This window comes from Amblyomma americanum, chromosome 3 (genome assembly GCF_052857255.1).
Source record: "Amblyomma americanum isolate KBUSLIRL-KWMA chromosome 3, ASM5285725v1, whole genome shotgun sequence".
NCBI classification, from domain to species: Eukaryota; Metazoa; Arthropoda; class Arachnida; order Ixodida; family Ixodidae; genus Amblyomma; species Amblyomma americanum.
The window spans coordinates 176,082,493-176,097,564 of NC_135499.1; the positions used below are offsets into that span (position 1 = coordinate 176,082,493).

The 15,072-nt window shown below is 43.6% G+C and overlaps 2 protein-coding genes across 2 annotated transcripts in view; both read left to right on the forward strand.

The window, feature by feature from the left end:
• Positions 1-10,227, forward strand: part of LOC144125494 (uncharacterized) — a 60,330-nt gene extending 50,103 nt beyond the window's left edge. Inside the window, exons 19-22 of the mRNA XM_077658932.1 lie at positions 4,547-4,680; positions 5,752-6,046; positions 9,118-9,215; positions 9,975-10,227. Coding sequence (XP_077515058.1) covers positions 4,547-4,680; positions 5,752-6,046; positions 9,118-9,215; positions 9,975-10,054 — 607 coding nt within the window. The 3' untranslated portion in view covers positions 10,055-10,227. The remainder of the gene's footprint in view (positions 1-4,546; positions 4,681-5,751; positions 6,047-9,117; positions 9,216-9,974) is intronic.
• The window catches only part of Atg4a (Autophagy-related 4a), a 181,436-nt gene that overhangs the window by 104,645 nt on the left and 61,719 nt on the right, over positions 1-15,072 (forward strand). The gene's annotated exons all lie outside the window — the stretch shown is intronic.

Genomic DNA, 15,072 nt, shown 5'->3' on the forward strand with positions numbered 1-15,072 from the left:
ACATGAGCAAGGGCATACTTTGCTGAACCAAAACTCCGCAAAGGTTGCGAGGTAGACAAAAACTACATATTCATAAAAATAGTGATTGGAGTGTACTTAAAGAGACCTTGAAATGATTTTGATGGTCATACTCTAGTGCAACAGATCTGTAGAGGTAGTATTTGTGGGTATTCAAGTCAAATTTGAAAGCTCTGCGTGGACCCTATAATTTAGAAATAATTCTTAATGTCGCTGCTCGCAGCAGCTCACAACCGATTAGGGTGACACACCTCATCCTGTGTCTCCTTCTCCGATGATGTCAGTGGGCAGAAATGCCAGCTTTCAAGCTTGCCACATCTGCCTACTGACATCATCAGTGTAGGGGACATGCTGTGAGGTGTGTAACCTTAGTCAGTTACAAGCTACTGCAAGCAGCTATTTCTAAAAATTATTCCTAAACTATAGGGTCCACGCAGAGCTTTCAAATTTGACTCGAATACCCACAAAGACCACTTCTACAGATCTGTTGCACTAGAAAATGCTCATCAAAATCATTTCAGGTTCCCTTTAAAGGGTTGTGTAGCAGTACTGCTGCATTGCAAATAAACAAAATATTATACACAAGCCTTAGGTAGGCTTGCGAGCAGCACTCTCCTCTTCGACAAGCAGCCGCTGCACATTTATCACATTGCCACAACTGACAAAGACTGCCCATGAATACTGCCAGTGGCCAAGCCGCAGCTGCAACATAAACAGGGGCCGAATCCATGAAACAGTTTGCTTGTGAACCGGTTGGCTTTTCCACTACGTCATTGTGACGGCAGCCAATCTGTGATCACGCGAGCTTTTTTTTGTGTGTGTTTGCACAAGGGCGCCACTCATTTTTGAACTTGCGCAGAAAGCTTATGGTACTGCAGAACTTTCGTTGCTGTCATCTTCGTATGATCCAATGACAATTCTGGCATGCAGAGGCTGCCGTCTGAGTTTGCACAACTCTCTGCACCAGCGTGAGCTGCTATTTCAGTTCATGGAGCAATATAGTTGAAGTTGGACTAGTTGGTGAACATGAAATGCAGAAAAAACGCAGTGTTCGTAAACAGACACGGGACGAAGACGCTTGTGGACTAAATATTAATTTGACTATCACAGAACATTTACACTGCACCTAATGACATGAAATGAGACGAGCAGGAGACAGCATATAAAGTAACGTGCCGTTGCAGTTCACGTAGCATCCACAAATAGCACCTTGCTGTCCACCATGGATGCCTGGATGCCACATTCACTACTAAACCGCCGTGGTGGCACAGTGGTTATGATGCTCGGCTGCTGGCCCGAAAAATTCGGGTTCGATCCCAACCGCGGCGGTTGCGTTTCGATGGAGGCGAAATGGTAGAGACCCGTATGCTTTGCAATGCCAGTGCACGTTAAAGAACCCAGGTGGCCAAATTATCTGCAGCTCTCCACTGCGACGTCCCTCATAGCCTGAGTCGCTTTGGGACGTTAAACCCCATAAAACAAAGCAAGCATTCGCTGCTACTTTTTTTCTGATGATGTATGCCTCTACCAGCTCGCCAGTAAAACTCATTGTATTGTAATTCAAAATGCTAGTTTTAGCTGGAAGCGTGCAGCGGTCCTTTTTTACGCACTCCTGAGATGAATGTTAATACAACTGATCCAGGTTATGTTTACTGCAAGAAAACAAGAGCTCGTTTACAACTACGCAAACACAACTAGGCTACATACCGTGTCTCATAATTAACTTGGTGAAGAAAGGGAGTATGGCTCAGTGAAGATCAGCAGCGTTATGAGGTAAAGATTTCATTTGGACTCAACAAGCTGACCAAGGAGGTGCAGCTCTGGCAAGAGACCACTGATAAGTGGAACGTTGTGGACTTTTCTGCTATCGCTGCAGTGAAACAGCAAAAGTTCTCAAATAAGAAAACCTATAACGTGCACCCTGCGAAAATTTTGATGACACAGAGCTCAGTGACAGCGCTGTTTTCTACGTTCTTCTCAGCGGGCATGCGTGGCGACACTCAGAGGGGCACAGGCAGATTCTCAACTGCACCTTCTCCATAATTTTCTGCACGCATCGCAGGTATAAGCCGGCTGTCAGCACGCTCATGCTGAGCAGTGCCCTATGTCCTCCTGCTAACGTGCACGTGTAAGCCTAGGGTCACAAAAAACCGAAGCACTAACGTGCACGTGTAAACCTAGGGTCACAAAAAACCGAAGCACGCAGATGACATTTCTTTCCTGTCATTGCGGCTCGAGTTGGTCCTGTAGTTCGGCGCACCGCAGGTGTGCTAGTCCCCTCAGAAGAATGAAATGCCGCCTAGAAGCATCATCAGACATGTCGAAGGGACCCTCACGCACGTTCGGCTGCCAGTAACGATCACTCAACAATCAAGGAGGCAAACGTAACCACCATGTTTACATTGAAACGACCGTCAGCTTCTCGGTTCCATGGATGGTCGGCTCACTAGTTTGCTTTCACTTTCTTGACAACTCATGTACTGTGTACAAAAGCCGGCGTGGAAGCAAACCATCTCGTGGATTCAGCCCCGGGCTGCAACTCTGCCTTCTTTATACACACCCCGTGCAAAATCTGGAGACATTGATCAGCATGCTGAGATGAGCTATGAGGGTTGGCAGTCGGCACTGTTCGTGTGGTGTTAATATATGCGATGGGTTAAGCGGTGAAGCTGGTCCTAGAAAAAAATTATTAATGAAGTCACTACTATGAAGTGTAAGGTTTTAGAGAGAAATTTTAACAAGGTGATACAATGGGCACAAGCTTTTCCCTGCCTGGTGCTCGGCTTCTATAGGGTGAAATGCTTGGGAAATGGGTCTTTGACCCCACCTTGAGAAGGAGAAAAACCGTGTGCCATGGCGTTCTTTGGCCACAGATACCCTTGCACCATAAAAAAAATTCATCATCGTCAGAAATTTTAACAAATTTTAGGGATGAGATTATCATAACTATCATAGAACCTAAGGTGTGTGGATTTGAAGTTGCCACTTCAGAAATGGTAAAAAAATTGTTCATATTCCTGTTTCTGGAGTGGCAACTTCAAAACCCTTTGACTCAAGTTCTACGATAGGCAAGATAATTTTACCCTTATTGCACTCTTTGATGCCAATCCCAACCAATGGCATTAATTTCAGCAATTTTCCTGCAGCAAAATTTTTTAGTTTCTCTCCAAATTCATAACACACTACGTAAGTGCACAAGCACTAGTTGTACACGAAATTAAATGGCATATTTGGAATAAGCACACAAAAACACATGTTCGCTGAAAATTTCAGTCATGACTATATCATAAATTATTTTTCGAAGACCAGCTTCCCCACTTAACTTTTAAGCACCTATTATGCTTAGCTTCAGCCATGCCACCACTGGCACCCACAGGCACTGTTTAAACAGTGCACTGTTGAGGCAATGGGCAAGAATACGTAGGAGCAGTAGCTGCCCATTGGCATGAACATGCATGAAAAAGATGCAATTTGAGGCATAGTTTGCTGGGTGCTAGCAGCAACAAAACCACATTACGTTCCTCACCCAAAAATGTCGCCACACTGTCCTTTGCCATAAACTTGCACACTTTTCCCCCTCCTCATCAAAAATAAAAATTAAAGGTGCACTGAAGAGGAATCTGAACTCGTCCTTTTACCGCAGGCACTCGATCTACACGTTCCGGGCATTCTCAGAAACTCCGAATTATTGTCCTGTGTGGCTGATTGCCCTAATTAAATCGGATTAAACGCCCCGGCTCCCGGCTTTTGTTTGAACTCATCACGGTAGGTAGGTGGAGTCAACCAACGCGTGGAGTGCCTTTCAGGCAGTCCAGTGACGGCTGCGCTTTCGCTTTATTTTGTTTTTCAGGTTTCTGTGAATGAACAGTTTCAGTCACAGACAATATAGCTGCAAATTAGGCCCACGGAAATAAAAATACATGGGGACTCTTTGATTTACGTATCACTCCGCCGAAGGCAGAGCAGCAAGCGGCCACGGGACTGGCTGACGCGTTGGTTGACTCCTCCTACCTACTGCGTTGAGTTAAAAAAAAAAAAGGCGGGAGCCGGGACATTTAATCCGATTTAATTAAGGCAATCGGCTGCACAGGACAATAATTCAAAGTTTCTAAGAATGCCCGGAATGTATAGAGTTCCTGGGGTAAAAAGGTGAGTTCAGATTCTTCTTTAGTGCACCTGTAAGGCTATGCCAGTGGTGTCATCGAAGGTTCATTTCCTGGTGGCGGGAACAGAGGCATTCTCGTGGCCTCTACGAGGACGGATAGCACCTGCAACTTGCCATTTTCTTTTTCAGTTTCAGTACTCGGAGGTGGTGCTGTCAGTTGTATCAGTCATATTTTTCCTGCTCTTAATGCATATTATTCATGAAAAAAGAAACTTCGTCTAATTTGCTGTAGCTAATTTTGTGGCCCTTAAATTTGCAGTATTTCAGAGGCTTACAATCACTTTACGACTAGTGGTCTATAGAATCTGGGGGTGTACCTACTTGCACTCCATATAACGCAGTGGCTGTTCCGATTTTGTGTAGTTTGGACGCCCATGAGCAAGCACTGCGGGGCAGAGAGTCCCAGCTGAAGCTTCAAGCGAAGGCTGCCAAGAAGAGAGAGCTGCAGCTGAAAGCTGTGATTCGGCAGCTGCAGAACAAGGAGACAGGCCACATGGGTATGGCATTTCTAAATAGTGTTTTGGGCATTATGCACCATTTCACACTACCTTGACATTGTAAAACTGTAATCATTCTACATGCATAGGCCAATGGCTGAATCCTTTGATAAAAACCTTATCTGGCAGGGTTTTTTTTTTTTGGCTGGGGTCCTTTCTTTCTCTGCATAATACTGTGCGATCTGTGGCCTCCCATACCGTTTTTGTTTGTTTGTTTCCATATGCTTTTCTGCCCCACTGCAAGTGTTTCGTGCTTGTACCTACTTTAATGTTGATGACACAGACTGCCATCAATCCATGGCACTTTTGTGGTGGATATCCAGTAGAGGCTCAATGTATGTACTGTGGTGTTGATATTAGTCACAGGACATGCTCATGCTTGGGTGTGTGTGCCCTTCTTATAATTTTATTCCTTCGGCACAGTGTATGTTTAACATCTTTCTGATGTATGCATATATATAGTAGAATCTCGATGATATGGATCTCTAAGGGTCGCCAAAAAATTAGCATTTTTCAAAATTCGTATCAGTAAAACCAAGCAAAATTCGTATGCAGAAGCACAGGAAACCTGCTCACGGCTGCCAGGATTTAATATTTATAGCTGTGCGCCACCAATCACTCGCAGTGTCACCGATGTGCAAGCGCGTGCCACCACTCACATCTAATGGTGCTTGCCGCATGATTGGCAGTCACTAAATCTGCGATGTCCGGGTACCACTTAGTGCTCGAGGGTGTGATCACAGCTTGCAGGTTTGTGTCATCCGTAGTGGTATGGAAGAGTGTTTGGTTCTAATGGAACTTCTGCACATTGTACACAATGCACTGCAGCCAGAGAATTTTGTGTATTCATTTCATTCTGAAATTCGTATCTACTGTGAACTATCCAGAGGGTCTTTTAAATTACTAATATTTAGATGTCCAACCCTTAATGTTTTCTTGATCTTTGTCTGCTACTTGCTGTAGCCTAGGGGCTAACCCTTGAGAGGCACCAAAGAGATCGGCTTTTCTTTTTTTCATCTAAGGTAACAATGCATAGTCGCAACTGTGGTGCCACTGTTTGTGTTTTTGCAGCAAGGGCTGCAGCCGCAAGTCCAATAGCAACAGCCTCGGCTAAAGACAAGGCCCTCCGGCCGCCACTACCAGCAAGAGCACTGGTCCACGAGTCCCCGTCATCCCTGGCACAGCTACTGAAGACCATGACTCCCCGTGCACGAGAGGGAGCACGTCTTATCTACTTTGGCCAGAGCCTGGAGGAACAGGCTGTTGCCGAGCAGGTGCAGGTTGGCCAGCTCAGGGCATCCCTTTCCTCGCATGCCAGGAAACTTGAATCTGCACGCAAGAGACAACAAGCCTGGGCCGATCTCAGGTTAGTGCACCATTTATCACTGAAACCGTGCAGAATTTTGAAGGCTAGGGCTGGCATCGGCTATTTGGCCAGCGTCACCTCCAGCTATTGAATACCAAAGCACTGCACTATTTCACAAAATAAGGATTTGAGCCTACAGTCGCGCTCGATACTACCAGAGTCACCAATGGTGACTGTACCATGGTGGATTCAGCTTCTATAAACCTCAAACCAAACTATGCTTTGCAGACAACCTTCTCTCCATTACCAGCTGTATGCATAACTTTCTACCACCACCTACTGGCTCCCACTGCTTCCTGAAAGAGGCTGGCAATGCATCTGCATGTTACATGTCATGCTGAGTGCAACTCTACTTTGTGTGCTGTCAAGAATAGGAATAGAAAGCACTGCACATACTTGGCTTCTTGAGCGATGTGTACATGGTAAAGAGCATTTTTTTTTTAATTCTTCAGCCATAATGCCTGACACATTTGTGCATGAGCTTGTATTATAGTATCAGTTAAATTTCAGTCTGCAAACAGATCCAGCTTTGTGCTGCTTGTCTGTTTCGATCTGAGCAATGCGTTGAAAGGTGAATAAAGGGCATAAAAAGTGTAATAAGTATGCCTATTATGCAAAGGAATATCTATTCCACTGGTATATCTCCCAAAATGAGTTGTAGTTCTGGGCATTTCTGTTCAACGTGGAAGTGGTTAACTGCTGCGTAACGCTTAAAATGGTAATGCCAGGAAGATGTGTTTGGAGGGTGTGGGGCTGCTGGGTAAGGGGAGAAACGAGAGGCTGTAAAGGGCAACTCCCAGGTCCTTTTAAGCTTATACTTCAGGTTTGCCCCCATCTCCTTGTCTTTCATGCCAAATTCTTGTTTTGTAGCCATGTGACATTTTGTTTCCATGTAAATGGAACCTGTATATTTCCATAGTGTGGCCTCAGCTTGTGGGCTACTTCTACACGCAACCCTGCGCTGTAATTTGTAGAAAACCAGCAAGTCGTCTTGGCAGTATCTTGTTATGCAGAGCTGTCCAGATCACAGTATTTACTCGATTATAAGTCCCCCCCCCCCCCCCATATTGCACGTCAGAAAAAAAGGGGGGGAAGGTGTGTCCATGGGCACATTATAAAACGAAAATATATTAGTCACTGGAGTACTCGTCCACATTTGCGCCTCGTCCTCACTAGCGCTGCTGTTGTCATCGCTGCGGCGGTCCCACAGCAGGGTGTTCTAACGTTGCCGTCCAGCAAAATCCCCCACTTCGCTAACAACCACACCATGTCGTCAGCCCTCGAAATCGCACACTTCGCAAACAGCCGCATCACGACATCGCATGGAACAATTGAAAATTTTGCCTCAATTTAGCCGTCACGCCTGCCTGTACCACCCATTCCGAGACATAGAACTTGCGGCCCAGCGTGCAGTTATTCGTTTCTTTGGCGTAAAGAATGACAGCCATCTTGAATGTAGCCGCAAATGAGCACCTTATGCTTACAGGACCCTGAGCACAAATGACGATTTACAAAGTACCTACTACATTAAAAACTGGTAAAATGTGGCTGGCAGTCGTCAAATGTGTCAAACAAAGGCAAAGAGAAACTTATGTGTGAGCGGTGTCAGCTCTTCCATCAGCTACAGACACTTCCCGGAAGCGCTGCCATTCTATGGTTCCGAGTGGCGGTGCCACTGCGATTGAAACTGCGGCCCTTCAGTCAACTAAAGGCACTCCCTTGAGCACTGAGCGCACAATTGAAAGCAAAACTATTAAATGAAAAATATTTTTGAACAAGCACGCAGAATAGCCGATTGCTACTGGGTAGAGCCACGAAGCAAACATAAAATTGCAACCACACTGTAGCATCCCTGATAGCTCATTTATCTCGCATTTTTTTATGGTGCCATGCTTTGGTTTTCATTGTATGCCGACACCCCCACTTTGGATTGTCATATTTTAAAAATAGATAGTTGTATGTCTTTAACCTGCCTCTTAACTAAGTTACTCTTCCACTTCTGTTCCTACTTTGTTCAACACACCACATTTTCCTACAAGTCAGCATGTCCTTGCATGGTTATCCACAAGAAATTCTGCAGGCAATCATCTGCGGCAAGTTAGAGTGATGAGCTTACTCGGCTTTAGAATCTGGCACATTCTTTTTGAGGTTGTTTAGATGATGTTCATATCTTCATATCAGTGAACATGGCTTTCAGCAAACATTCTTTTTTTTTCTTGATGTATTTGCATAAAATTATTTTTAGTATGCTCAACAAATTTCATGACTAGTACTCTTACAAAATTTCATTGTTTTAACTTCAGGAAATCGTTTTATACTATATATTTTCCTTTGAACCTTGTGAAAAGGCTGCCGAGTTAAGAAAACGTGGCTGAAGGCTGGTTTTACATTTTGTTCTTATTGGTTTGCTACAGGTCAATATATTCTTGGCATTTTTTTTTCTTTCACAAAGTGCAAATTTTGGTTTCGAATTTTTTAGATGCAGTATTCGTTGACATATCTAGAGTGAGAAGGAGATTTCTTGCATGAAATTTAAAACTCACAAATTTTACAAACCAAGAAAGTCTTGTCTACTGTCTTAGGAATGCAGCAGAGCAAACGGGGTCAATAGAACAGCCTTGAAGGAGTCTGCTCCGCAAGGTTGTGTATATAGGTAGAAAACTGTAACAAAGAAAAACGCCCACTGTCCGTGTGTTTCCCCTGCAATAAACAGCTGCCATGGTTCACGAAACTATTCTTTAGAGTAATTCCCATTCAATCTCGGAGATGAAATTGGGGGCAGCACAAAAAAAAATGGGGCATACAAGCGGATACAATTTTCAGGAAATCAAATTTTGTCTATTTTTTTTTATTACAAAGCAGTGTCTCCATTTTAAGGCCAAGAAATATTTTTATTTTCTTGTAATACATTTTTGCCATGCACTGCCATAGAAGCACAATCAGTGCTCTGCTTAACATATGCTGCTGTGTTCAGAGAAACGGATATTTCATTTGGATTTGTTTCTGCTTTGGATTGTGCCTTGTTTTTGTCCATTTGGTCGCGGATTTTTATAAAAGTCAAGCCTTTTCAGGTCTGATTCTAAACATACCAAGCCACACAGTCCATTGAAGGAACTTGACAACGAACCTGGCCAGGAAATCAAAGAACCTGCTGGAAGTTTAAAAGATGGTATGTGGGTGACAACATATGTATGTCGCAAGTCATCAGTACAGTGCTGTACCTCAAGCTGATGCAAAATTCAGCTGTAAAATGAAAATGGCATTGTTAGTGGCTGCATAGACAAAACACATGCATGTTTTAATTTTTTTTTTTAAATAATCAATCTGCTAGGATTAACTCGTAGAATGCTTAGAGGCGCATGAGAAGCTTCAGTGCTGTGAAAACACGCGCAACCCGAGAAAAGAACCAGATTTTTGCCGCTTGCATGCAAGGGTGGCGAAGCTGCAGCTCTTCGAACTGAGGCATACCGCTTCAACAGCCAATAGTAAAAAAGTACTGACAGGCATAGTATATGCACACTCTTTCCATGAGTTTCTCAGCATTTCTTTATGTGCACGCTTCAAAGTGTGACAACTCTCTAAAGCCACCGTAATAATTACACCAGTTTCGGTTTTCTTTGAGAGGCCATAGCTTCTCAGTTAAGAATTTGCATATCTCTGGTCCACATCACAGTTAATTCAGCTGAGTAATCATTTTAGTATTGGTATTCCTGCTTTTTCAAGACAGCCACTAGCTATAATGTTTATTTTCATGTTCATGACATCTCCAATTCTGAGACTTAATGTTAAGTTAGTTGGGATATCTCTTATGTATTCAGAGGAAATATTCAAGTGCAAGTTTTTTCATCTTTTCTTTTTTTTCCAATGTGTTAACAAAAGTTCTCTGGTACTCATGTAGCACTCTTCCTTTTCCTCCCTCTTCCAACAGACACTGTAGATGACATGGCTCTGTGGCCTCCAATGCAGTACTTTATGGATCCTGACAAGGAGAACACGGACTTCCCATAGCATGCAAATTTTCAATGACTTTGTAAAAGTGCTGGCATGCACTGCCTTTTGTACAAACTTTTACTTTTATTGTTTTAGTCTCTGCTTTCAGCTCAATAATTGGGCCTTTTTATGACCTCTGTACAAAGAATTGTGCCTTCCAGGGCCTCTGATAAAATTTTTCCTTATGAACATTCCTGCCTGTAGTTTTCGTGAGCGCACTTGTCGCGTTCAGCTGGTTGGTGTATGTGTTGTAAAGAAGAAAAAACTGCACTGGGACATTTGGCGAGAGGGAATTAGGACATACTGTGTATTTACTCACGTAGTGAAGCTACTTTCATAATGGACCCAACCCTCCCTTTTGTCACTGAAAAATGTACTTTTCCTTTAACTTTGCGTGAAAAACTCTCACTTGTTCTTCAAAGCCAGTGTTCAGTGTGGCCACTTTATCTAACAGCGATTGGCCGGCAGTTTCAACTGATGATCGGATCACACCAGTGATCACTCGGACCTTTTATAGCAAGCGATGCTAAACAGTGGAGACCTGAAAGCATGTGACACGGGAATGCAACTTGTCGACCATGCGCTTTTGTTGTTGACAGGCAGAAAGCCAAGCAAGCGGACTGACAGACTGGCAAATCGGTGGGCAGGCGGGCGAGTGGGCAGATGTCTGCTATGAAATTACGACTCTTACAAAAAAAAAAACAACTTTTTTTTCCCCCCACATGATGAACCCTATCCATAAATTGACACCAACATTTCTGTAAAAAAAAAGTGGGTTCATTACTAGAGTGAATGCATCATGTGTGGCATGGCTAAGTTCATCCTTATTTTAAAGCGAAATCTTTACTACGCCAGCCAGTGAGCCATTTCGGCTTGTCGTGCACTTCGGCTGTATGCAATGTGCCGTGGCCGACGAATGGCCTTGAGCCGCCGTTGCCTAGCAACGCCGCAGCTGCGCTCCAACAGATGGCACCGCCGTCGACGCCGCTCGCTCCACCAGATGTGCTCCGCTGGGGTAGAGGGAGAGGAGGTGTAGCCTCGTGATGGGTATATATATATATATATATATATATATATATATATATATATATATATATATATACACTTCGCCTCAGTGTATTGTAGTCGTTATGGAGAGCGCGAAAGAGAGGCAACAACGACAGAACGAAGAAAAGAGGAGACAACGCGCTCAAGAGACGCCAGAAGAACGCGCCGCACGACTCGAGAAGCGTCGTAACGAAGATGCGGCTAGAAGAAGTCGTGCCACGTCCCGGAGTGACTCTTCAACTACGGAAGAGACCAGTTTGATTTCTTGAGAGCTTCGGAATGAGACGCTGCATAGACGACGTGCCGAGGAACCGAAGCTTTCACAATTCAACTAGGTTTAACCAGAGCTAAACCATAGCCAGTTTTTATTCATTTAGCAGCTAAGCACCACTAAATGAAAGCTGGATATCAGGAAATTATTCGAATAATGTTGTAGTGTCATGCTAGTCAGTGCCAACCAAACTGTTTTTGCCTTTGCCCCAAGAATGCCTATCAGTTGAAGCTGTGAAAGTCATGCAAGTCATGTGACCCATGGCAGATGTGGTTACTGGCACTTTACAGCGAAGTGATATTGTCCTGCTAGCTTGTGGTACTTTCTGCCACTTTTAAGAGACCTGGAATGCATTGGAAAGGTTTTACAGCAGCCGTTTATTTTTGTGTGTAGTGAGGCAGAATACATATATGTACACTCGAGTTACAGGGTTTTCAACTTGCTACTTCACAAGCGGGAAGAAAAATTTGTATTCCTGTTTTTAAAGTGACAACTTGAAAATCCTATAACTCATCTCCTATGATAGATGGGATGATAACTTTACCTTTATTGCATAGCTTATTAATGTCAAGAGAAACCAATGGCATGCATTCTAGCAAGTTCCCTGCAGCAGAATTTCTTGAGAGCTCTTCACAAAAAGTTACATAACATATTGCTTAAGTGCACAAAGATTTGTTGTATAGATAAAATTAAATGACGTATTTGGAATCAGCACGAAAAAATACATGTTCCGTGAAGATTTCATTATCGCGACTTCATTAACAAAAATTTTTTTCTAAGACCCTCTTCCCCACTTAATGCTCCAATCGTAACTGCCATGTAGATGCATGTAAACATATCCTACAGTTTGGTTCTGGCCAGGGAAACATTTTTAATGGCCAGAATTCTTGGTATCATGCCAATGGGCATTCTTGCCATAAGTGTAGTGTAGTAAACGGACATTTTGAATTGACTTTATTTTCAGTACCATGTGATGTAAATAAAGAATTGTTCCATGCTTTCTCGATGACTACACACCTGTTGAGTACCTTTTCTCCTTTCTGTTGGAAAAAGTCTGCCGCAGCAGTCAGATTATTACAAATCCTTTAGCACAAGAATAGCCATCACTGAAGGAGCAGATGCCTAGCTATGCTTCAACACACAGGCCCCATGGGTATGGCTAGCACGTGCTGAATTATGCACTCTTATGTCAGCTACACAGTGGGTAAACTAGTATACAATGGCTTGTTACCTAGCATCTGGCAATTTCTGCCAATAATGTAGTGCTTGATCAAGGGAAGTTTGGTGCCTTCACTTTGTCAGACAGTAGGTATAAGCCAAAGCAAATCTGCATTATGCCATGTGTCCCAGCCAACTAGAGGCAAGGGTTAAAAATGTTGCATAATGGTGACAGCCATCTTGTGCACCATAGGCAATTGTTTGTTTCACAATTAATAGTTTAATTGTCTAAATAAATATTGACTTTAGAGGAATTGAATTTGAAGAGTTGTCGAGCACCTTCAGAAACCCCCATTCCATCATTTACGATAAGGAAACCCTCAAGTGTGTGTCTTTCCCAGCTCCAAAGAAAGCCCGCAAAATACAAAATAAACCACGTGACTAACGCACTTCTGCACAAAGATCATCCTGCTCTCAAGCTTGGTTTGAGCAAACGAAATCACATTTGACCAGCGCAGCTGTTATTGCTTTTCTTATTTGCGATGAAAACAGTAAGCTTCAACACCTGTGCACAGTGTGCTCGGACATGTCGTTCCTGTTGGCATCACCACTTGTGAATTGCCAGGAGAAAATTAGTTTTGAGGAAAGGAAAGGCACAGTAACTGCCTCTCTTCTCTATGGAAACCTCAGTCATGCTAGGGATCAGCAGGGAGGAAGAAGGGAGAAATAGGTGTTTTAGTGGAGGGCCTGACTGGGGTGAATTGTGTGGGAAAGCACCATAGGCTTCACAAAAACCATTAAGGATGTGAACAGGTTAAGCTGGTGTGGTGAATGGTGGAGCTTCTAGGTTGGCACAGACTCCACACGAAGAGCTGGCTGGCCATGCAGACGGAGACTTGCAGAGGTATGTCGTTGATGATCAAAGCCTTGCAATTGGACTGCCTTTAATGATCGAGAAGGAGTTTGACATGAGAAAAGATCGAAGAGTTGGTGCCTTGAATGTCGGCCGGCATACTCTGCATTCATCAGAGCTGGCGTGCAGGAGCAGCATTCTTTTTGTAGAAGGCAAGAGACGGAGGACTGCAGTCGGTCCTGGGCGTGCAGACATGTGATGACTCTAGCTTTTCAATGATGTCCTTCCTCGGAGTCTGAAGCAGCTAGGTGCCACATGTGGGCAACTGACAGAGAAGCAAACTAGCAGTGGACTCTGCTGCGGGTGATGCAGTGCGGATACGATGTAAGTGTGCTCTAGCTGAGACAAAGTCGTCCGCGAATAGTTAGGCTGTGTTGGAGACTTATACCTCCCCCACCTCAGGATAAAGAACATGCGAAGAAATGGTGTTTGCACAGCGCTTGGGGAATATTTTTTGCTTCAAGACTTACTTTGGCATTGGGCCACAAAACATTTATTTCCTCGGAAAATAAATATGCAGATGATCCGTGTTAGGTATGTAGCTATCAGTTCGTGGTTGACAGCGACCTGAGTAGCCCATTCAATGGCCCGAGTTTGAACGCCCAGGTCTGAGCTGACCAACATGGTCTCCCATTGCTTGAGAGTAGTAACTTGTATTGGAGATTCCGGTGGCGGCTACTCTTTACAGTTCCACAATATGGGATCGTAAGTGGCTATTTCGTCACATGGTGTACATTTTTGGCCATATAATCACCGGGATAGAATTTTGATAGTAAGTAAGGAGTCTTGAAGGATCATGTCTTGAGTCACCTCTAGGTGGTATCCTGCTCCATATCTAAGGTTTTGCCTGACGGGGGGAAAGGATCCTCCTTTCTAGTTTAAAATGATTAGTAACGTCATGATATGATGCTATAGGCCGTCTTTCGAGAAATTGAACTGCGTCTCCTGCTCGGCTGACGAATACTCGAGCTTTGATGTGTGCCACTTCGTCACCAGGGTTCCCCAAGTGAGCTGGGACGCATATCAACTCGGAAGTTTTTTGTTTGACCCAATATGTTCATTGCTGCCTGAGAAATTCCACCCCTCGCATAATTACGGGTGGCGAATTTAGAGTCGCTTAATATTGGGTCATTCCACACCAAACGCCCCAGACGTTGCGCTCGACTATCTCCAATTTGCTCAAAAAAATTCATGGAAACAATTAGCCTAATCAAACTATTTCAGGCTTTAAAGCCTGAAATAGTTATGCTGAAAAAAATTTCAGGTGAGGGCGGATTGAATATTTAGAAAAGGTGAGAAACCATGCACTGCTCAATAATTAATAAAAAATTCAAATTTTTAGAAAACACTGCAATTTTTTCACACATTTGCACAGATTCTGGCTTCCGATATGATTCAGAGCGTGCAGCTTTATACGGTATAAATATTTTTTAAGCCGAAGAAAAGCATGAAAATGTACCAATTTTGTCGTTTTTTTGTTTTAGATATCAACGTTCTCTCGGAAATTTGGAAAAACCAGTCTTGTTTCTCTATATGTCTAGTAGCTATGACAATTAAATGTTGCATCTACATATACTCCTTGTTTGTGTTGTCTGTAGAGCTTTTTCCCTAGCTTTCCTTCTTCTCTCGCGGTAAGCAGGATGCATA